We start from the raw sequence: 23,104 nt of genomic DNA, 5'->3' as shown, positions 1-23,104 counted from the left end.
AGTAAAGACTGACAGATTGCTTTCTGTGGGGGTAGGGTGGGGGGGAAGGGAAGTAAGATTGGGGGAAAAATTGTAAAACTCAAAATCTTTAATAAAAAAAATAGCTGGTACAAAAAGTACCCCTAAATTATTTTTGAATTTTAGTTATTCCAATTACATGTAAAGATAGTTTTATATTCATTTTTTTTTTTAGATTTTTCAAGGTAATGGGGGTTAAGTGGCTTGCCCAAGGCCACACAGCTAGGTAATTATTAAGTGTCTGAGGTCGGATTTGAACCCAGGTACTCCTGACTCCAAGGCTGGTGCTCTAATCACTGCGCCACCTAGCTGCCCCAACTTTTTTTTTTTTAGATATATTTGTTTTCTGTAAGATTTTGAGTTTCACATTTTTCTATCTCCCCTCCCATCTCACTTATGACAAAAAAGAATCTGATATAGGTTATTCATGTACAATTTATAATACCCCCAAATTGTGTGAAAGTCACCTATATGCAGGATCCAAAAAAAAGTGAGCTCAAGTTCAAAGTTCACATGTGGCAAAAGGGTAACAGTTTCTGATTATTGAAAGCTCTTTTGTCCAATTCATAGGGTGCCCAAGATGGTCCCCTCCCAACCTTAGGCTTGGCAGGGTTTCTTTTTTGGTTTCTTATAGAGTATGAGTCCAGTCTGTCCTTGGCTATCAATGTAAATACTATTGACAGTTGATCTGGGACAGTATTTAGTACATCAGTGGGAAGGTTAGAAGTCAAGCATTCTCCAGATCCTTATAGCTGGAAAGTCTTCCTTAAACCTTAAGACCTATGATTTATTGATTGAGACCTTTTCAGCTAAAAACTCAAGCTAACCTTTACATATCAAAATTTTAAAATTTGTCCTTTAATTTTTAAAATAAAAATAAAATCAAACCAGACATTGAGAATAGCATTGTGCTATCAAAACTTTCCCATTTCTATGGCACTATTTCACTTAAAGGCACAAGTATTTATCTCTATAACACAAATACTTATGTATAGGTTTTTATCTGTCTATTGTTAGCCTTATAGCTGGTTCCTTAAGTTTCAAGTCTGCTAAATCTCTTATTCCTCTAAATGTAAATCCCCAACTCCCCCTGTTCTAGGCACAGACTCTCTCCTTTTTTAACCACTCTTATGTTGAACCTCTTAATCCTTAGCACTGATGTTTTCCCCTATTTTTCTCTTCTGGTGTCCTCCACAGTGCCTTTTAGAATCTGGCTTTTCCTAACTCCCAATATAAACAAATTTTCACTGATCCTTTTTTTAAATTTTTTTTTATTTTTAGGTTTTTGCATGGCAATGGGGTTAAGTTGCTTGCCCAAGGCCACACAGCTAGATAATTAAGTGTCTGAGGCTGGATTTGAACTCAGGTGCTCCTGACTCCAGGGCCAGTGCTCTATCCATTGCACCACCTAGCTGCCCCTCACTGATCCTTTATTGCCTCTTAAAAAAAAAACCCTACAACTCAAAGAAACTGAAACTTGGCTTTTCCTAAGGACATAATTCTTGTACTATCTTGTGGAACCTAAAGGCTTTTTCTCTCTGATGCTATTTCAGACCCTGATCTTCCACTCAATCATATACTTACTTAACTTTAATTCCTGTTTTTGTCAACTGTAAACATGTAGGGCCTTACTCATTTACCCACTATTCCCTTCATTGACTCTCAGCACTGTTCTTATATTGTCTTCCTTTCCTTTGCTGAATTCCATTTCACAAGTATGCTAACTAACTTTAAATGGACCCTCACAAGTTTCCACAAGTCTGCTCTATACTTAAGAGGACTGGGTATAATGTTTGGAGGAGCCAGACCCCAAAGACAGGGAGTTAAAATGTTTTTCTTGTATTCATCGGAAATTTTTTTAGGGGAAATTCTTAAACTTAGCAGTGGCTCATAACTAGTGCCTTATCCAAAGTGAGTAAATGAAGGTCCCTTATAGAAAAAAATCATTTTTCAGAGTGGCTATCAGAAGACAGCTATTTATGACTTCCACCTCAAAAAGAAATGTTTAAAACACATAGTCTTGAATGTGCATTAATAAATATTTTAAAACCGAGTCAATGATCCATTATGCTCTGAAAGGTAAAGGTGTATTTTTTTTAAGAAGTTTTGCAAGGCAATGGGGTTAAGTGGCTTGCCCAAGGCCACACAGCTAGGTAATTATTGTCTGAGGCAGGATTTGAATTCAGGTACTCCTGACTCCAGGGTCCGTGTTCTATCCACTGCACCACCTAGCCGCCCCTAAAGGTACATTTTGATAACAATGAATAGATATTTCATTTTCTTCTCTGACCTACACTGTTTGTGGAACTCATAAATATGAATTTCTTGGCAAGCCAGGGCATGACTTGAGCTTTCTTATTCCTTTTATCTCCATCATCCTTTTGGAGTTACTACTGGTAACACTCATTTTTAATAAAGTTGCAGGAAGCACCTTCTTTTGGGCAATTCACACTCTAGGAAAGCCTTATGCTGCAATGTTTGGGAGTGGAACATTCTTTTTTCCCCCCTTTCTGAAAATCCATAGGAGAGTTAACAGAATCTCAAACAGTATGTTCAAAAGAAGGGAGGGAGTAAATGGGGTCTTTCTGCTCTCTCTCTTTAGTTTACTGAGTGGACAGCTTTTTCAGCCTCAGTTGCCAACACTTTAGTTCATTCTCCCAGCATAAGGATCAATAAGGGATGGCTTAATTGTCTCAAAGTTCAAGTCATTCCAGGTTATATATAAGTGACCAGGAATTCAGAAGAGCATTTTGATTTACCCTCATTACATTGGGAATGCTTCTATTCCTATTTGATTATCATACTATCTATAGGGGACGTTCTAAACTTTCTTCTCAAGACTTAACTTTATCAACCCTTTTAGTTTTAACTGAGAAAATTGAGACCAATTACTTTTCTTGGAGATGGATGTCAATTAGTAAAGTGGTGTTAGGAAGAATGATCTTCCTGAGTTCAAATCAGGTCTCAAACAGTAGCTGTGTGACTTGGGCTAGCCTCTTAATCCTACTTGTCTCAGTTTTCTCACCTGTAAAATGAGCTAGAGAAGGAAATGATAAATCACTCTACTCTTTTGCCAAGAAATCCCCGGGAGCAATGGTACAATAAACTGTTTTTGGTGTAGTCATTTCAACAAAGGAACAAAGTAAACAAACTTTACTATCACATTAATAAATACAAGGTGACAATATTCACCAAAGATCTAAAGGGAAACACTCACTGTAATTTTCTTGTTTCAAATAAGTGAAACCTGTCTTTTTGTAGATTGTCCAGGATAATTCATTAGAGGTTCTACTTTGATGATAATGGAAATGATTTGTTCTAGAAAGTCTAAAATGGGTGATGAGTTCATGTTGTCTTTAGGTTTTTTTAAAAAAATAAATGAGCCCATTCCTCCTCTAACTCCAAGAATTTGATGTTTTTCTTCATCTTCAGATCATGATGAAAGACTGAAGATATATAGAAGAGAATATATATTTATTTTTAACAAAATTTTTGTCTTTCAATTATCTAGCATTCAAGTCATTCCAGGCTGTATTAAAGTATGTATCCATACCCTTAGAACAAATTAGGACATTCCCGATTTCATGGGAAATTGCTCCAGACCAGCTTTTAGGCTCCCATAGAAAGAAAAAAAAAAACCAACCCAAAATCCTGTAAGCATAATCAAGCAAAACAAATCATTGTTCACATCCAAAAATGTATCCAAAAATGAGAACATTCTAGATATTAGTTCATTACTTCTTTCTCATGAATTAGATAACATTCTTTAGTAATCAAGCTTCTGGAATCATGGTTAATCATTACATCAATCAGAGTTCTTAAGTTTGCCAGAATTGTTCATTTTTACAGTATTGATTTTGTAGTTCATTCATTTCAATTGTGTTCAACTCTTTATGATCCTATTTAGGGTTTCTTGGCAAAGCTACTACAGTGATTTCCCATTTTTCGTTTTCCAGCTTACTTTATTGTTCCTTTTCCATATTACTTTCCTTTCCTCAGGAAACTGAGGCAAATAAGGTTAAGTGAATCACCTAGGGTCACATAGCTAGTAACTGTTTGAGATCAGATTTGTGCATAGAAAGTTTAGTCTTTCTTACTCCAATACTGGCCTTATACTGTGCCACCTAGCTCTCTACAGTATTGAAGTTATAGTATAAATTCTCTTGGAAATGCAAATTAAAGCTTCTCTGAGGTACCACCTCACACCTCTCAGACTGGCCAGTATGACCAGAAAGGACAATGATCATTGTTGGAAGGGTTGTGGGAAATCTGGGACACTATTACACTGTTGGTGGAGCTGTGAACTCATCCAACCTTTCTGGAGAGAAATTTGGAGCTATGCCCAAAGGGCAACAAAAATGTGCATACCCTTTGACCCAGCAATACCACTGCTGGGTCTATACCCTGAAGAGATGAGGAAAAATGGGTAAAAACATCACTTGCATAAAAATATTCATAGCAGACCTGTTTGTGGTGGAAATGGAAATGGAAATGGAAATGAAGTAAATGTCCTTCAACTGGGGAATGGCTTAGCAAACTGTGGTATATGTCTGTCATGAAACACTATTGTTCTATTAGAAACCAGGAGGGACGGGGATTCAGGGAAGCCTGGAGGGATTTGCATGAACTGATGCTGAGTGAGATGAGCAGAACCAGAAGAACACTGTACACCCTAACGGCAACATGGGGGGGATGATCAACCTTGATGGACGCATTCATTCCATCAGTGCAACAATCAGGGACAATTTTGAGCTTTCTGTGATGAAAAATACCATCTGGATCCAGATACAGAGTTGTGGAGTTTGAATAAAGTTCAAGGACTATTTCCTTTAATTTAGAAAAAAAAATCTTATTGTCTGATTTTGTTATCTCTTAGACTTTATGTTTCTTCTTTAAGGATGTGATTTCTGTCTCATCACATTCAATTTGGATCAATGAATACCATGGAAACAATGTAAAGACTGACAAATTGCCTTCTGTGGGGGGTGGTGGGAAGGAAATAAGATTGGGTGAAAATTGTAAAACTCAAAATATTAGGTTTTTGCAAGGCAAATGGGGTTAAGGGGCTCGCCCAAGGCCACACGGCTGGGTCATTATCAGTATCAAGCGTCTGAGGCCGCACTTGAACCCCGGGCCTCCTGACGGCGGGCTGCGCCACCTGGCCGCCCTGTTGGCTTCACGCCCCGCCCCGCTGCCGCCGCTTGCAGCCGCTCCGCGCCGGCCCGGCCCGGGCGGGATGCGCGCGCACAACGGCCTGCCCGCCAGCCGCCCCCCCCCCGCGGCGCCGGCCGGCCCGCGCAGGCTCCGCCCTCACCGCGGCTCCGCCCCCACCGCGGCTCCGCCTCCGGCCGCGGGGGCTGCTGGGCCAGGGCCCAGCTCCGGCCTTTAAATAGCGGCCGCGCGCGGGCGGCGCCGCTGCTCCGGGCCCGGGAGGGACATCGCCGGTGTGCGGCCGTGGCGGCGCCGCCAGCCTGCCCGAACCTCACGGAAAGGTGAGGGGCCTCCGGAGCCGCTCGTCTCCCGGAGAGGGCGGCAGCGGCGCGCCTCCTTTTCCGCTCCACGCTCCCGCCCCGACGCCGCGGGGCCCGGGCGCCACGGCCTCCGGCGCCTGGCCGGGTCCGCGGGCCCCGCGCACGTGCGGGCCCGCCCACCGCTCCGGCCGCCCCCCGGGAAGAAGCCCGGACGCGGCCCGGCACGCGGGCGCCGGGCGCTCTCGGCCTCCTGGGGCTCCGGGCCGGGAAGAGGCGGCGGCGGCGCCTCCGCGTGGGAGCCCGCGGCCCTGCCCGCGGCCGGCCCTGCGCCAGGCCTCCGGGCCGCTCGGAGAGCCCGCGGGCCGCGGCGTGCTGGCGGAGGGGGCCGCGGGGCGCCACCATGGCCGGGCGAGGGCGGAGGGCCCGCTGCCCGCCGCGCCAGGGAGCCGGGGCTGGTGCCAGCGCGCGGCGGGCGTGCCCGGGACAAAGCCGCGCTGTCGGTCCGAGGGCTCTGCCGGTTCCGCGTGCCCTTCCAAAGCCAGGCAGGCAGCCAGCGGGCAGGGGCATGGCATGGAGGGGCTTGAGGGTTTTCCTTGCGCAGATAACTCAAGTGTGACTGGGACGAGCTGCCGAGCGCCTGCGGCCATCTGGAAGGAGCGAGCTGCGCGGCTTCACAGCCTCCGGCCCGGCCCGCTGCAGGCCCATTTACTCCGCAGTGAAGCGCTTGTCGGAATGCAGAAATCACTCTGGCCACACTTTTGGGTTTTTTTTTTAGGTTTTGCAAGGTAAATGGGGTTTAAGTGGCTTGCCAGGTCACATAAGTAGGTAATAACTGATACAGATTTGAACTCGGGACCCCCTGACTCCAGGGCCGCTGCTCTATCCACTGCGCCACCTAGCTGCCCCCGGCCACACTCTTATAAACCATCGTTTAGACCATAATTTAGGTTTCAAAGTATTCCCTTACTACATAGGAAATAACCAATGCTCTTCTTCGTAGTCAGTGTTTTTTCTTTGCCATAATCTTTTTTACCACTACTAGGATTAAGGCCGTTTACCTTGCAAAAACCTAAAAAAAAAAATTTATTTAAGGCAATGGGGTTAAGTGGCTTGCCCAAGGCCATACAGCTAGGTAATCATAAGTGTCTTAGGCCGGATTTGTACCCAGGTACTCCTGACTCCAGCGGGTGTTCTAGCCACTGTGTCACCTAGTTGGGGCAAAAATTGCTTTTAAGATTTCTTTTAGCCCTTCAATTCTATCCTATACATTTTTTAATTTGTTTGTTTTTCCATAAGGGCTCTAAGATCAGAAAGAGAATACTGCTTTTTTAATGTTATTGAAAAGAAAATTTATAGTTTCTATTTATAATATTCATGAATCAGGAAATAGGTTTTGGAAACATTTTAAAAACTATTTTGACATCAGTTCATCTAAGATTAATATTGTAAAAGTTTTGGATGAATTTATTACAAATTGAAATTGTATTAGAAAATAGGCCATTAAGATATCCCCAGATAAGTTTCCCAAGTTTTTATAGATGAGCCAAAAGTGTAACTATCTTTGGATTTGCACTCAGGAAACCTAGATTGCAAACTCAGCTCAGAACTTTCAGTCTTGAGTTAGTATAAAAATTGATTAACTTCTCTTTACTTATTTCCTCATTTACAAAATGATAAGATTTACTCTTCCTACTCTCAGGGTTACTGCCAGGAAAGTGCTTTGTAAACCTTTAAATATCAGATGGGATTTACTCTTACTCTGTCAAATAATGGATTTTAAAAAAGAGCTCTACAAACCAATGCATTTTTTTACCTATCTGGGCCAAAGAACTGATGCTAATAAATGTTAACTAGCTTCTTTTATCATTTTTTCCCCTTCATACATATTCACTAACTAGATATTTTAGGAGTTCTATATTTTAATGGGCTAATGTGATTCAAGATGAAATTCTCTATGTTTAAAGGAAAATGTCATAGAAAGTTGTTGCCTGGGTTGGCTAGGTGGCTTAGTGGATAGGGCACCAGCCCTGGTTTCAGGAGGACCTGAGTTCAGATCTGCTGTGTGACCTTGGGCAAGTCACTTAATCCTGTTTGCCTTGCAAAAAAAAAGTTGGTGCCTGATTTTTGCAGCTAATCCATCTTTGGTCTTTAAGTTGATTGACCAGATTTAGCATAGATATGATACTGCCAGTATTCCTAAATTATAAACAATCATTCAGAACCTGTAGGAGAAGGCATTGGGTACTTATCTTTTAGTTTATATAGACACATTTAACTGAAAAATAATGTAACTTTATGGTGACTTCTTTTGAAAAATTACAGGCTCCCACCATGGCTGAGAATGGTGATAGTGAAAAAATGACTGATCTGGAGTCCAAAATATGCCAACAAATTGAGGTATGATTCCTGTGCTGATAACCTATAAAACTCACCTCTAATGGGGGGAATGTTTGAGTTTATAAAATAGATACCAGTAGTACTTAAACTTTGTTGTATTTTTAACTAATTCACATGAAACTATGCCAGTCTGTTGATGATGGCAAATACATTAATATATGCTATTGGTCTGTGGTGGAATTATAAAAATAGAAGAGGCCTCAGAAAGGTCATCTTGTGACTTTCTGATTTTAGATAAGATTATCTCAAACATTCTGGAGAGGTGCCATTCAACTGTTTTTAAAGACACTATATTCAACTCTCTTCTACCTTAGATCATTTCAGTAATTCAATGTAGTGATGGTTGAACCTTTGAATTTAGAAATTTTTCTTGTTTTAAAGCCTATTTTCTAGTTCTGTTTTCACTGGACATAGAGGAGAGTTAATTATCACTTTCTGTTTAATAATCCTTCATATCACTGAAGTTTTACCAAACTTCTTTCAGGCAAAGTAATTCCAGTTTCTCTGCCTTATTCACACATCTGTTTTCTAATTAAACTTCATAATTAAAATTGTCATCTAAAGTCTTTTAACTTGGAACTCTAATTAGGATATGTACTATTACTGTTTCATGGTCTGACTAGGGAATCTCAATTTCATACATAGTCACAGTAAATTGTGATCTTTGCAAATCGTACACTTTTACGTTGCCAAATACATTCATGGGCTTTCTCCAACTTGTTTGTATAAATCTTCTGGACTGCATAATTATTTCCAATAAACTTACTAACATTTCTGATAGCTTTAGTATTATAAAAAGATCAGAATGTACATATGGTTATAAATTACTGTCAATTAGAGTTGGCTGATTTCCTGATAAAGTAGAGGTAGATGTTTCATTTTTGAGGGAGTTCTAAAGAAGGAACTTCTTATGATTATGCTGTCTGAACACTTGTAGTAAAAAAACCCAACATTTTGGGGGCGGCTAGGTGGAGTAGTGGATAAAGCACCGGCCTTGAATGCGGTCTCAGACACTTAATAATTACCTAGCTGTGTGGCCTTGGGGCAAGCCACTTAACCCTGTTTGCCTTGCAAAAACCTAAAAAAAAAACTTTTTGTAGTGTATCCTTGAGCTTGATTCTTTGATAAATTCTGACATTCAGAAAAGGACAGCTTCTGTTTGGACTGTTTGAGGATTCTACTGATGTGTATGGTATGAATCCCCAAGGATATTCAGTAACTTAAGTCTTACTAGTTATGGGTTTATGCTAAATGAATAGTTACCTTCTATAACCATTTTAATATAATATTTAAGATAAATTGCCTTTTTTTGTGTTTCTTTCTAGGTCATTGTCATCCTTATACTTGGTTCATATAAATGAAATTATGGCATTCCTTTATAACTAGTCAGAACTTAAGTCAAATTTCCTTGTGAATATTTGCAATGACAATATGTTATAATCATTTTACAGTACTATTTCGGTGACTTTAATCTTCCACGAGACAAATTTTTAAAGGAACAGATCAAAATAGATGATGGCTGGGTTCCTTTGGAGACCATGATCAAATTTAACAGGTAAAAATCTTTGTAAAAAAATCTTAGGGGTCTTGATACTTGATGCTGCTTTCCCAGTGACTCCCCCCCCCCCTTTTGTTTTTAAGATTAAGCAAGCTAACAAAAGACTTTGATGTAATAAGAAGTGCTCTAAAGAAATCAAAGGCAGAACTCATGGAAGTTAGTGAGGACAAAACTAAAATCAGAAGATCTCCAAGCAAACCCCTCCCTGAAGTAACAGATGAGTATAAAAATGAAGTAAAAAACAGATCTATCTATGTTGTAAGTTGGAATTTTTGCTTTGGAGCTTACTTTATATTCTTTTTTTTATATGCAAAGTCTTTTAATATGAAATTCATCTTTCCCAAATTCATTTCTCAGCTGATTTTTCTTATGGCCATAAATTTGATTCTTGGCTGACACATTCTTTAATAACTATTTGAGAGTGATTCCAAATTTTCCACGTAGATTTATTTCTACTATAAGATATAAACAACTTAATTGTGCTATATTGCCAAGAATATGCTATGTTTGAATTCCATGTTTTCTCAGATTGTTTTGATTTATTTAGTTGAAATGTCATTTTCTGGATATTGCTATTTTTAATTAATCAATCTTTTCCTTCTCTGCTCTCCCTAGAAAGGTTTTCCAACAGATGCAACCCTTGATGACATAAAAGAATGGTTAGAAGGTAAAGGTCAAGTACAAAATATTCAAATGAGGAGAACATTACATAAAGCATTTAAGGTATGAGAATTTATAGGATTCTTAGCAAAACATGAAATTCTAGAATTGAATAAAGTATCACTAATCTGCTCCTTTGAAATAATTTCTTATTACTTAATAGGGATCAATATTTGCTGTGTTTGATAGTGTTGAATCTGCTAAGAAGTTTATAGAAACCCCTGGACAAAAATACAAAGATACAGAGCTGCTGATACTCTTTAAGTAAGTTGGTTTAATAATGCTACAATTAAGATTAAATTAGGAAGGTGAAGTAGTAAGGGAGGGGAGCTTCAAGGGTAGCATAGCATGTTGGGAGCTTTTAGGAGTCCTTATGAAGATAAGACTCATTTAAGGTCTGACTATTTCATATGAGATGATTGCTGTGTGAAGTGTCGTCAGTGATAAATCTATTATTTTATTTTGATTTAACATGCAGGTTTTGGGAAAGTTTCAAAATGTTGGGATGATTTTTTTGTACAAGCTGGCATTTTGTTTCTGGCTTTATACTGGGAACAGTATTTTTATTAGCTGTTTCCTGAGATTGCAATGTTTTATCCAGTTTTCCTGGATAGATTATAATAAGTACCAATGTCAGGAGCGTTACCACTGTTGAAATTGTATTTCATAATGAGTTTTCTCTGTCTTACATTTAACTGTAAACATCATTCTTATCATGAATTTTTTTTATTTAAAAATTTGTTTTGCTTTTTTTCTCCATCATTTTCATTGTTTTCTGAGGATGAGGATTTCCTATGGAAATCTTTCTGAGCTTCTGTAAGCCTTTTGTGTCATTTCCAAGTTTACTATTTGAAGTAGTGCTTGTTATAAGCCAGTGCAATTCTGATAATTTATCAGCATATTTGATTAGTAGATTAGCACATATAGACAGTAATAAATCTAGACTTAGATTTTTGAATCTTGTTACCTTTTTGTTGAAATGAAAAAAGTAACTGACAATAGTCTACAATTTAATGAATTTTTAATCTTTAATTTACATAATCGTAAATAATGAATCAACTAGTTTTACAAAGCCATAAAAATGAAGTTGTAGTAGTACATTGAACAGGTAGACCCAAATGTTTGATAATGGTTGATATTAACGTATAGAATTTTTAGTGGCATCCACAGGGCTGATCAACATTTTGAATGTATAGAAAGGAAATAAAAGTCCTGTTAGACTTTGAGATGTTAAGTCTGGCATTTTTGTTTTTAAAAATGTATATGTACAAGATGAAGATATTTCTTGGGAAAAGCTCTGAGGATAACTAAAAGCAAATTAAGTGAATCAGTAGTATAACATGCTTGTCAGAAAAAGCTGTTCTATATTATGTTAATGTAGTATTGAGGGAAAATTCATGTAGTCACTCTCCATCCCAGACTGCAGCTAGAGGATTTTGTGTAATTCTGAGCCCTGCATTTCAAGTAGTTTAGAGATAAACTCAGAGTAGGATTACAAATGGTAAATGAGTCTTCAAACTATATTAGCTTGGAAATAATTGAAGGAACTTTCATCTTGTAAAGGAACTTGAGGGATAATATATTTGAAGGGCTTATTAACTTGGAGGGAAGGGAAGAGGTGATTGTTATTTCAGAGCTTGGTAGAAGTTATGGGAAGGTAGAATTGACTCAGTATATCGGAGAATTTTCTATATTAGGATTGTCCAGAGAGAAAATGGGTTTCTTTTAGTTTTCAATCACTGTCACTGTATAGTTCAATAAAAATAAGAGAAAGAAACTGATTTCTGAGGTCTTTTACATTGTAAAAGAGAATCCGGAGGATGGGCTGCCTAAGACTTAGTAGAGAGTAGTCTGGTATCAGGTGGGATTCCTTTATGGTATAATGTTCCTTCTACATAGAAGACTATGATGGTGACATCCTATTGAACTGCTTTTAACATGCTTTTAAGTGTCTTTAATGCAGATTTAACCTAAATTTGATGGTCTAGGCTCTTGTGAGTTCTCGTGCCAATATTGAAACCCATTTTATTTGACATTGTTAACACAAGCCTAACTGTCCAGCCTTGAAAAATGTTTTTTGTTTTTAACAGGTTCCCCAGCAAATCTTTGCTATGATCATTCTGTCAACCATAGTATAGTAGAATGATCAGACTTGTAAGGACAATTGGAATGATGAAAATTTAAAAAAAGAATTAAGTAGCCATAAGAACTTTGGTTGTATGTGGGTGGATTGGGTTAATATAGTAGAAGTAATGATAGTCCTTATTATATTTATTCCAGTATTAAATCAAAATACCAAGTGGCTTCTTTATAATTGTGTAAGTGTAAATTATGGACAAAATATATTTAGAATAAATTTCATTGTAAAAGTATAATTAAGAAAAAATAACTGAGGGGAATATTGATGGGAATTATGAGGGATAGAATCTTCAAACGAAAAGTATTTAAGGAACCAATAAAATTCACAACGAATAAATGGTAAAACACTCAGCTTTGGCTTCAGAAAAGGAAAATTTTGTTTAATCTTCTTCCTTTGAGATGTAAACTAAAATTAATTTTTTACCTCACAACTTTGAATTTGGCAATAATTAAAAGCAAAGGAACTCAAGTGTTGGCTGATTTTCTAGAAACCAGGTACACATATGATGGTGATAGAAATATGTGAATTTTTATCTTTCTGAGAGAAAAATCTGTCACTTCTCAGTAATACATTCCAGAAATCAAATTGTGTTCTGTGAAAAGAAAACTTTAGACAAAATAATATTGAGGATAGAATTGGTTGACATTGAGGAGTGTATTATATGGAAATATGGTGAAAAATAAACCTAAGAGCTCTCCCTTTGAAAAATCTTCATGGAATCTTATCTGAGTGATAATTGCCCTCAGTATTTGGGATCCTATAAATGTAATTAAGATTACTATATATGATGCAAAGTAATTTAAAAAAACAAAACCAGAATTAGAGGACAGTATATGCTAACTATGAAACACATATGAGGAAGTTAAATTTTACCAGGAACCCTGTGCTAAATAGTTGTGTGGCTTTGAAGGTTGGCACAACTTACCTTCCAAGGGTGGTTCTGTTGTTCTTAACCAAGTGGGAAAAGTTGTTTCTTATTTTGTAATCATAATATTTAGGGCTTCTTCCTAACATTTAATAGGTAAATTATCTGTTCTTTAGGGAAGATTACTTTGCCAAGAAGAATGAAGAAAGGAAGCAAAATAAAGTAGAAGCTAAAGCAAAAGCTAAACAGTGAGTATTGTGGAAGTAAAATTTAGAACTATTTTCTATTTACATTTCAAAAGTATTTGGTATGTGGCAGATTATCTCAGACCTTGAAATGGTCATTAGAAGATGCCCCAATTTTTGAAGGGAGAATTAATTTTACTGGACTATTTGTGAAAATTAGATCAGGCTGTGAGAGTGAGCTATTTTAAGATATTGAGTTCCAAGTTTAGATAGCTTAAAAATGCTTGCAAAGAGCATGAAAATTCCAGGATAACTGGACTACAAAAATTGCCATCTTTATAATGAAGAGTGAGTACTAGTTCAACTTGGTTATTAACTTTGTGACCTGGTGAAGATTGCTTGTAGGCCTTTACCTTGTTATTTATCAAATTGTTTAAGACTGGATTAATTTTAAGATTCTTTTCCAAATTCAATGATGATGTTATTTTGTAGAGAGCAAGAAGAAAAACAGAGGCAAGCAGAAGATGCTGAATTGGCAAGTATTTTTGTTATGTAAAAGTGTTAATATTCTTTATCATTCAAACATGTAAATAATGAAGCTGGGTTAGTTTATCTTCTACAGTTAAAAGTAACCATTTTGATTGTATCAGTGTAGAACATGGACTTAATTGGAATAGTTCAACAACTTAAGTTAGTATTTGTAAGGCCCAAAGTATTACTTATCTAAATTAATCTCTAATGAACATGGTTTGGTTAAATCAACTATGTTAATTAGTACTTAAGTAAAGATGGAGTTTTAGAAAAGATCATGATATGAAGGAAATTTTAATAAAGGAGATTCTTAGGATAAGGGAATAACTTGTCAACATAGTCAGCAGCTATTTTGAACATAATTAGATCAAAGATATACTAGAATTTTTATTGAATTCTATGATAGCTTTTGCAGAAATTTTCTGAGATCTTGAATATTATATTATCTTATACTAGACTAATTTTTTCCATAGGTGAATGACAATCATTTCCTCATTAGTCTTATTTATGGTCTTTTAGAAATCCCTGGATGAAAAGATTGGATGCTTGCTGAAATTTTCGGGTGATTTAGATGATCAAACCTGTAGAGAAGATCTGCATACACTTTTCTCTAATCATGGAGAAATAAAATGGATAGATTTCATCAGAGGAGCAAAAGAGGTTATAAATGTGTTTTATTTCAGCAATTAAAAAACTTCATTCAGAACTATGGTTGCTTTTTTTTCTTAAGAATAAAATGTTCTCTCCCCATTGATTTTTTTTTTTTTTTTTTTTTGGTGGTGGTGGTGGGAAACTATAGCCATGAAACATTTTCATTTGATAAGTTCACTTTTCTCAAGGTGTGTAGGTAGTACTGCAACTTATTTGTGAGTACTGTGTTTTTGTCTCAGATAGCATTTTTGATGTCTCATTGTTAGGTTCTAACAGAAGAATTTGGACAGGTTTTCATCTTCTGTTATTGTCTTCCTGAATGTGTGATTGTCTTAATCAAATAAATGCATAGCATTAGAAGCACCAGGGGGGGTATTTTTCAGTGTTCCTTTTCAAGATCTTTGGAACAGCAGATTTTTTTTTATCTCTGAACAGTAGATTTTTTCCTCTAGGCTAGTTTGTCAAGCTTAAAAATGTTAATAACTAAGTGTAAGGAGTCTTGTGAAGATGGGGAAAGACTTCCTAGTGCTCAGAAGACTGTAAGATTTATAAATGATTTCTTAGTTTTGAATTTATCATTTTTTCCAGAGCTATAAAGATAGTAAAATTATTTTCCTATTTTAATGTACTTGGGGATTAGGATATAATGTGTATGACTTTTCTTTGATATAGGGAATAATCCTTTTTAAAGAAAAAGCAAAAGAAGCACTGAACAAAGCCAATGAAGCAAACGATGGAAACTTAAAATTAAGAAACAAAGATGTAACATGGGAAGTATTAGAAGGAGAAACAGAAAAAGAAGCTTTGAAAAAAATCATTGAAGACCAACAGGAATCCCTAAATAAGTTGAAGTCCAAAGGTAATTGAAGTTACATTGAATTGTACAATTCTGGAAAATTGAGAATTTTAAAACTTATTTTATTTTATGGGTTTGATTGTTTACTTAAGTTCCTAATTATTTCAACTTTTTAGCTGAATGACTGCAAGAAGCAATAATTTAATTTCTAATTTACCTGTGCTTATTATTAGCTCATCTGAAAAAATCTTAACCAAAAAAAGAAAACTGGGATAAATGGATCATTTTAATAAACATTATCTAAAACAAAGATGCAGAAATAATAAAAAAAACAGATGTCTGTTGTTAACACTGTTTAATGGAGTTGTAGAAATTCTAACTGCTACATAAACCAAAAATAGAGAAACAAGCTTTCAAAATCTTAAAAAACTCTTATTATAGGTCGCAAATTTAAAGGAAAGGGAAGAGGAGGTGGTAAAGCTGTTCAGGGTACACCCAATAAAGGAAAAATACAATTCCAAGGCAAGAAAACAAAATTTGATAGTGATGAAGAACAGGAAAATGGTGATGCTGGAGGTAAGCTTTATTACACAGTTTTTGTGTTGGCTGAGGATGACCCTTTAAATATGTACAACTTTTACCAGACTGTTTGATGCTGGGAGGGGTATAGAAAAATGTGTAACTCAAATATGCAAATGATGAATGTTGAAATATTGCAATAATATATAATTAGAAAAATAAAAAAATAAATACAAAGCACCAAATTAATGAGTGTGGTGACATTCAGAACAAAGAAAGCTCATCCCTGTATGTTGCTAATTCATGTCAAATATTAAATTTAAACATAGCATATTTTTCTGTTCTGCTTTTCACCTCTTTATAGTTACCAACCAAGGTAAAGACTTTATATAGTAGAATTACCAGAATTGATAGTCTAGTTCTTACAAGGATAGAGGTTTTTCCCCATATATGTTTAAGAAACTTCTCTGCTCTCTCCCTTTAATCTTCTGAATCTTCATAGGGAGAAGAGGGAGAGACAAATTTGATTTTTAAATACCTGGATAAAATTAAATTTCTTGGATTATTTAGAAATTGTCATATTTCATGTTGTATAATAAGTTGGAAAAATTGGTTTTGACTCAGGCTACCTTCTGTGAACATTAAGAAACTCTTCTTGAGATTTTAGACAGTTTCACAAAGAGCACCAAGTACTTTCTAGTTTTATAAGTTTTTAATAAATTTATTATTATTTAAACTTAGTTTTGGATGAGTTTAACATTAGTTTGGTCTGAATGCAATTGTCTTTTAAATAGGATCTCTTAAAAGGACACGAGAAGAACCTGAAAAAGAAGAGCCTGCACCAAAACAAATGAAAACTGAAAATGGAGCTGGAGACCAGTAGCTTGATTAAAAAAAAAAATTTTATTCATTTTAAATAAATTTTAAGCTGTCAGATTCGAGGGTCTTTAAAAAGAAAATCGAACTAAATCCACTTCAATGTCCACCTATAATAGAAGGAGAGGCTATTTTTGTTTAACTTGTTTTTGTTGTTCAAGTATCCTTATTCTGGGTTTTTTAATATGTATAGTTTTGTTCATCATATCAAATGTTGGCATTTCAGACATTGATCTGAACATCAAAAGAAAGGTTCTTTCAGTGAAGTTCTGTGATGTTGGAAATACCAACAAATAAAATATATATACTATATAAAAGACAAAATTGTCCCAACTGCCATTTTTATAAGATTTACTATCAAATGACTGTTTAATAGTTCAACATTTATGTAATAGAATTCATTCCTACAGATTTTTTTGTTCTATGCTTTGGTCATTTACTGAGTAAATATCCACCTTTTCACTTCTCGTTTGTAAATATTCAATCATGATCTCTAAGTTCCCCATTACTTCTAAAAGTCTCATCTTTCAGTGGTTTATAAACTTGACTTACTGTTTTTTTCTTATGAAATTTGTATGATGCTGGTAGGTCATATCGTAGCTCTGGGAAGACAAAAAACAATGATTTAATTCAAAGATAGCATTTAAAACTGATTTGGTACCAATACTTTAAAAAGTGGGTTCTAAACTTTTAAGAGTTTTTAAATTTTTTTTTTATTTTCCTATCTTGCTTAAAAGAAAATACAGATTAATGAAGGAAAACTTGATTATGAATGCTGAAAGCGAATAATTGGTCTTGCTAAACTTGAACTTAAAAGTCTGCAATGATTAAAAATATAAAGTATTTGGTAAGGGAATGGGATAGTTTCAAAGTCTGCTTACTTCTAAAACCTTTGTTTCAAGGTCCTTTTTGGTAGTCTGGTGAAGCCTTTCATAGAATTTTATCAAGTGAAAAAGTATGAAAGCTACCTTGCATAATTAAGAAGCATTTAATTAGAAAAATGCCAAAGTTTGATTCTCTGCTAGTCATTACATTAATAACCTGAGTAAAAACATAAAATACATGTAGAGTGCTATTGCTGTGACTTACAAGGAAAAGTAGGGTGTAGACAGTTTCTCTTTCTAGCTCCATAAATATTAGTAGTACATTGTTAGGAATGTCCTTTAAGAGGCAAGCATCCAGGAGGCAGATAGCTGGTGCAGTGGATAGAGCACCAGCCCGGGAGTCAAGAGGACCTGAGTTCAGATCTAGCCTTAGACACATAATGATTACCTAGCTCAGTGACCTTGGGCAAATCACTTAACCCCAAAAAAGAAGAGGTAAGCATCTACTTGGATCAAAACTTCACATGGGAAGAACCTTGTATCTTTCTTCTTTCATTCCCACCATAACTGGAGTGTCCAGATTCCTTTCCTACTTCCAATATTCTATCCATTCACCACATAATTGCAGAGCTGATCTTATTTTGCACAAATCAAAGCACTTTACTGCTTTAAAATATTTCAATTACCTAATTTCTTCTGAATAAAAACTCTATAAACTCCTTAGACTGGCATAAAAAGTTAACAAAAATATGCCCACCTACCTCTATCCTCTTCAACTCCCCTTTGTATAATTTATGCTTTCTAATTATTTTTTAGCAAATATTTATTTTCTATCTTCATTTCTTTTCAAGCTGGTTGCTATTCATGGACCACATCCTCCACCCAGCTATTGTACATATAACTACATTAATCCTATACTCTTGCCAGGGACCATCTCATGTGCTAGGAATAAAAAGAACTCCCATACTGAAGGGGGGGGGGACAATGAGCATACAGAATAAGAAGGAAATTAATTCTAGTGATTGGATAGTATTTTAATTGGGAAACCAGATAAAAAGGGATAGCATTCCTGGTATGGCAGACAACTAAAGAAAATATCCAGAGCTGAGAGATGGTGCAAAACACTGGAAAGGTAAAGGGCTTTGAATCCACTTTTAAAGTTAGGAGGAACAACTGGGGGCAGGATGTGAGAAATTTCTTTGGTTGAATGAAAGATGGATTGATAGCCTGCAATCAGGGTGATAGCAATATCAAAGCAGAGAAGGGGACAAAAGGTGAGGTAAACAGGGCTGAGGTGTGGAGATAGGATAGTGAGGCGTCATGGAAGACAATTCCAGAGAGGTTGGTGGTATCCTTGACATTCAGAAGGGAAAAGGTATTTAGGAAGAGAAATGATGAGTTTAATTTTGGACAATTCACTAGACATCCAGTTTGAGAAATCTGAAAGGTAGTTGAAGATGCAAGAATGGAGAGATCAAAGAGAATATGAGATGAGAATCATCAGCAAAGAGAAGACAATTAAATCCATGGTAATTGATAAGATCATGAAGTAAACTAGAGAAAAAAGGAGGCCCAGGACAGCCCTGTGGGGGACAGTTAATAGGTATGATCTAGATAAGGATCCAGCAAAGGATCCTGTCCTAAAAGCCTAGAGAGAAAAGTAGAGTGAGAGACTAGTTGGAATGAAGTTGGAAGCTGGATTGTAACGGGTATAGTGTGCCAGGTACTACGCTAAACATATTACAAATATTCCCCTGGAAACTTAGGTTTAGTGACTTGCCCGTAGTAGAAGAGGACAGAGAATGTAAACAATCATCTTAAGAAATTTAGTCACAATGAGCATAAGTGATAAGTAAGATGGAAGGAGGTGAGGATTTTTTTTTTTTTGAGTACAGAGAAGGCATGAGTTGAAGGTCATTTTGCAGATCTGTGGGTTGTAGAACAACTTTGTGTGACGTGGGTGAAGGAGGAAAAAGTGGCAAAAAGCATCTGAATGAGATAAGATGACAAGGAATGGCTTCTTTTTTTTCCTGTAAATTCGGCAAGGTCCTCTGCTAATAAGGGAGTGGGGCACAAAGGAAGACAGGATATTTAAGGAGAGAAGAAAAGGTCTGGAAGAGCCAGTGTAAAGAGAGGGAATACTGATTGCTAAAGGTAAATAAAGTGTATCCAATACATCAAGGAATCAACCAGTCAAAATAGGTGTGAGATTTTTTTTTAAGTAGGACACACGTATAAGTTACAGCAGTGAACAGAGGTTTGGCAGGGCACAATTGATGATATAAGGGATTTGAGGACAGTGAGAAGATAGAGCTGAACTGATTTACTAAAGGGGTCAAGATGAGGAAAAGAGAAGCAAGGCTAGTGCAGGGGTGATTGACCAGAAGAGAACTGGAGATTAGGGTTTGGTATAAGAAAGTAGAGGGAGAGGTAGAAAGTCAGATAAGGAGATTTCAGAGTTCTTAAACATGGTGGTGGTACTTTCGTGGTTATTGGGTTCAAGGGTATGGCCAAATATATTTGCATGTGAAGTGAGGTGGTAGTTTCAGTAGATTTCAGTGACTGCTAAGAAAATGGAAGAAAAGCTTTAAGATGAAGGTAAATTTATTATCTTTAGAACTAGTATTCCAGAGAGTACAGAGGAAGGGGTTTAGCTTTTAGTTGTAATTTTGTGGTGGAAGAGCTGAAAAGAATGGAAAAAAAAAATCAGGGAGGAGAAGGGTTTTGGATGTGAACCTATAGGACCTAAACCACTAACATGCAGGATATGATCAGGTATGAGTGAGTTAATCATTGAATACAAATGCCACTCTTCTTTCCAGAGGAAACTGGAGAGACATGTGCATCATGAGATAGAAAGCAATAAGCTATACCAAATTGCTCTGAGTATTTCTGTTACATCATCAAAATAAAACTATAGTTTCTTTGCTGTTTCACAAGGGAGAACCCTCTTATTTTACTTCACCAAGTGCATGGTTGGTAGTTAAAATGATAACAAGATAGAAGAGGAATTAAGTACTAACAGAGGTGCAGAAAACAAAATGAAGGGATAAGGGAGTAGAACAAGTAAAAAGGAGCTATGCTGGGGGCGGAGACAAGATGGGGACAAGAAAGGATCCAGTCTTAGGTGCTCTCTGATAAAACTTCTAAACTAAGGACTAACTAAACTTTCGGGGGACAGAACCCACAGAGGGACCCAGAGAGGCAGTTCTCCTGCTCAAGATAACCTGGAAAAGAGCAGAAAGGCTCTGCTCCCCGGGGTCGGAGGGGTGGCCCACCAGAGCAAAAGAACTTCAGCCTCCTGGAGGCAGCCCCAGGGTGCTGGGAGGCCCAGCTCACAGCAGCGGGGAGTCTCCTGAGCTACACCCAAGCACATGGAGCCCAGACCTCAGGGCACAGAGAGCAGTGTGGTCTTTCCCCAGCCCTGATCCAGGAAACAGAAGCAGGTGGAGCTGGTAAGCAGGAGCCCCCAGGGCATGAGCCCATTGAGCTGAGGGAGGGGAGTGAAGAGACTGCCAAGCTGGGTCCTTTGCCCCTAGAACAGGACTCTGGGGCTCTGAACGCATTCAGATCCTGATCACAGTCTAGGCCCCCCCATAGAACAGCAGGGGCCCCCCACCTCAGCCCCGTGGCAGAGGGGGGCGCATAAGGTCATTCACAGACCAGGAGGGAGGACAGAGCCTCACACACTGAGACCCTTGTGGGAGTGTTCCAAAAGCTCAGGAAGCACCCCCAAACCAGGCCCAGGCTGGGAAAATGAGCAAGCAGAGAAATAAGAGGAACACCATTGAGAAATATTTTGCAAATGAGCCCAAGAAGGATCAAAATACTCAGTCTGAAGATGAGGAAGCACAAGCTCCTGCATCTAAAAGACTCCAAGAAAAACAGAAATTGGGCTCAGGCTATGACAGAGCTCAAAAAAATTTTGAAAATCAAATGAGGGAGTTAGAAGAAAAACTGGGAAAAAAATGAGAGAGATGCAGGAAAAACATGAAATTGAAGTCAACAACTTAGTCAAGGAAATCCAAAAAAATGCTGAAGAAAATAGCATGCTAAAAACCAGCTTAGGTGAAATGGACAAAACAGTTCAAAAAGTTATTGAGAAGAATGCTTTAAAAAGTGAAATTGGCCAGATGGAAAAAGAGATAAGAAAACTCTCTGAGGAGAACAAATCCTTCAGACAAAGAATAGAATTCAGGGAGATTGATGAATTTACCAGAATCAGGACTTACTACTTCAAAACCAAAAAAATGAAAAATTAGAAAATGTGTAACATCTCATTGAAAAATCAACTGAGGGGCAGCTAGGTGGCGCAGTGGATAGAGCACTGGCCCTGGAGTCAGGAGTACCTTAGTTCAAATCCGGCTTCAGACACTTTATAATTACCTAGCTGTGTGGCCTTGGGCAAGCCACTTTAACCCCATTTGCCTTGAAAAAATCTAAAAAAAAAAAAAAAAAACAAACCCCGAAAAATCAACTGATATGGAAAACAGACTTAGGAAAGATAATTTAAAAATTATTGGAATACCTAAAAGTCATGATCAGGAAAAGAGCCTTGACAGCATTTTTAAAGAATTACTACAGGAAAATTGCCCTGATATTCTAGAAGCAGAGGGCAAATAGAAATGCAGAGAATCTGCCAATCCCCCAGAGAAAGAGATCCCAAAAAACCAATCCCTAGGAATATTATAGCCAAGTTCCAGAACTCCCAAGTCAAAGAGAAAATATTACAAGCAGCCAGAAGGACACAGTTCAAATATCGTGGAGCTGCAGTCAGGATCACACAGGACTTAGCAGCAACTACATTGGAAGCTCGTAGGGCTTGGAATATAATATACCACAAGGCAAAAGAGCTTAGAATACTACCAAGAATGAACTATCCAGCAAGGCTGAAGGTCCTCTTCCAGGGAAAAAAATGGACTTTCAATGAACCAATTTCAAATGAATTTCAAATGTTCCTTTTGGAATGGCCAGAGCTGAACAGAAGGTTTGATCTTCAGATACAGGACTCAGGTGAAGCATGGAGATTGGAGGAGAGGGGGAAATATGAGGGACTTAATGAGGATGAACTGCATGTATTCCTGCATAGAAAAATGATACTGATAATATTCATATGAACCATCTCAGTTAATAGAGCAGGTAGAGGGAGCTTTTATAGTTGAAGCACAGGAGAAAGCTGAATTTGAAGATAAAATATGGTGTAAAAATGGAGTCCATAGGAAAAACGGGAAATAGAATGGGAGAAAGAAAAAGGAGAGGGAGAATAGGCCAAGATATTTCATATAAGATTTTTCTTTATTACAATGAGCTATTGCAATGATATGGAAGGGGAGAGGCAAGGGGGAATGAGGGAACCTTTGCTCTCATCAGAGGTAGCTAGGAGAGGAAACAGCATATATACTCAATGGGGTATAGACATCTGGAGTAAAAAGGAGGGGGGGAGCAGGGGGAAGGGGTGGGGATGTGAATAAAGGAGGAGAGGATGGACTATGGGGGGAGAGTGGTCAGATATAACACATTTTATTTTTTACTTCTTGCAAGGGGCTGGGATTAGAAGGCCTTCCCAGGACCAGAGAGCCAGGTGGATTCTGGGCCTAAGGGGTGGTATGGGGG

The 23,104-nt window shown here is 37.5% G+C and overlaps 2 protein-coding genes across 6 annotated transcripts in view; one reads left to right on the top strand and one right to left on the bottom strand.

Annotated features, from left to right (window-relative positions):
• The first annotated feature begins 5,409 nt into the window (after positions 1–5,409).
• On the top strand, positions 5,410–21,129 carry SSB (small RNA binding exonuclease protection factor La). Its single transcript, XM_074215742.1, has 12 exons — positions 5,410–5,510; positions 7,812–7,886; positions 9,338–9,441; positions 9,528–9,702; positions 10,060–10,167; positions 10,268–10,368; positions 13,286–13,357; positions 13,787–13,829; positions 14,345–14,485; positions 15,149–15,335; positions 15,714–15,848; positions 16,586–21,129. Exons 2-12 carry the CDS (start codon positions 7,821–7,823, stop codon positions 16,672–16,674), a joined length of 1,221 nt encoding a protein of 406 aa, XP_074071843.1. The 5' UTR covers positions 5,410–5,510; positions 7,812–7,820; the 3' UTR covers positions 16,675–21,129.
• METTL5 (methyltransferase 5, N6-adenosine) overlaps positions 16,676–23,104 on the bottom strand; it is a 27,394-nt gene continuing 20,965 nt past the window's right edge. For all 5 annotated transcript variants that reach the window (XM_074215746.1, XM_074215747.1, XM_074215745.1 and 2 more), the window contains 2 exons: positions 17,220–17,269; positions 16,676–16,777 (listed from right to left, as the gene is read on the bottom strand). In XM_074215746.1, the coding sequence (XP_074071847.1) occupies positions 16,739–16,777; positions 17,220–17,269 (89 nt within the window). In that variant the 3' untranslated portion in view covers positions 16,676–16,738. The remainder of the gene's footprint in view (positions 16,778–17,219; positions 17,270–23,104) is intronic.

The sequence above is a fragment of the Macrotis lagotis genome, chromosome 1 (assembly GCF_037893015.1).
Source record: "Macrotis lagotis isolate mMagLag1 chromosome 1, bilby.v1.9.chrom.fasta, whole genome shotgun sequence".
NCBI classification, from domain to species: domain Eukaryota; kingdom Metazoa; phylum Chordata; class Mammalia; order Peramelemorphia; family Peramelidae; genus Macrotis; species Macrotis lagotis.
The sequence above is the reverse complement of the archived record's forward strand: the minus strand, read 5'-3'. Positions and strand labels throughout refer to the sequence as shown.

Coding starts and splice junctions, on each gene's coding strand:
- SSB (XM_074215742.1), top strand. CDS start 7,821: ATGGCTGAGAATGGTGATAGTGAAAAAATGACTGATCTGGAGTCCAAA. Junction 13,358..13,786: donor GCTAAAGCAAAAGCTAAACA/GTGAGTATTGTG, acceptor GTTATTTTGTAG/AGAGCAAGAAGAAAAACAGA. Junction 15,336..15,713: donor AAATAAGTTGAAGTCCAAAG/GTAATTGAAGTT, acceptor CTCTTATTATAG/GTCGCAAATTTAAAGGAAAG.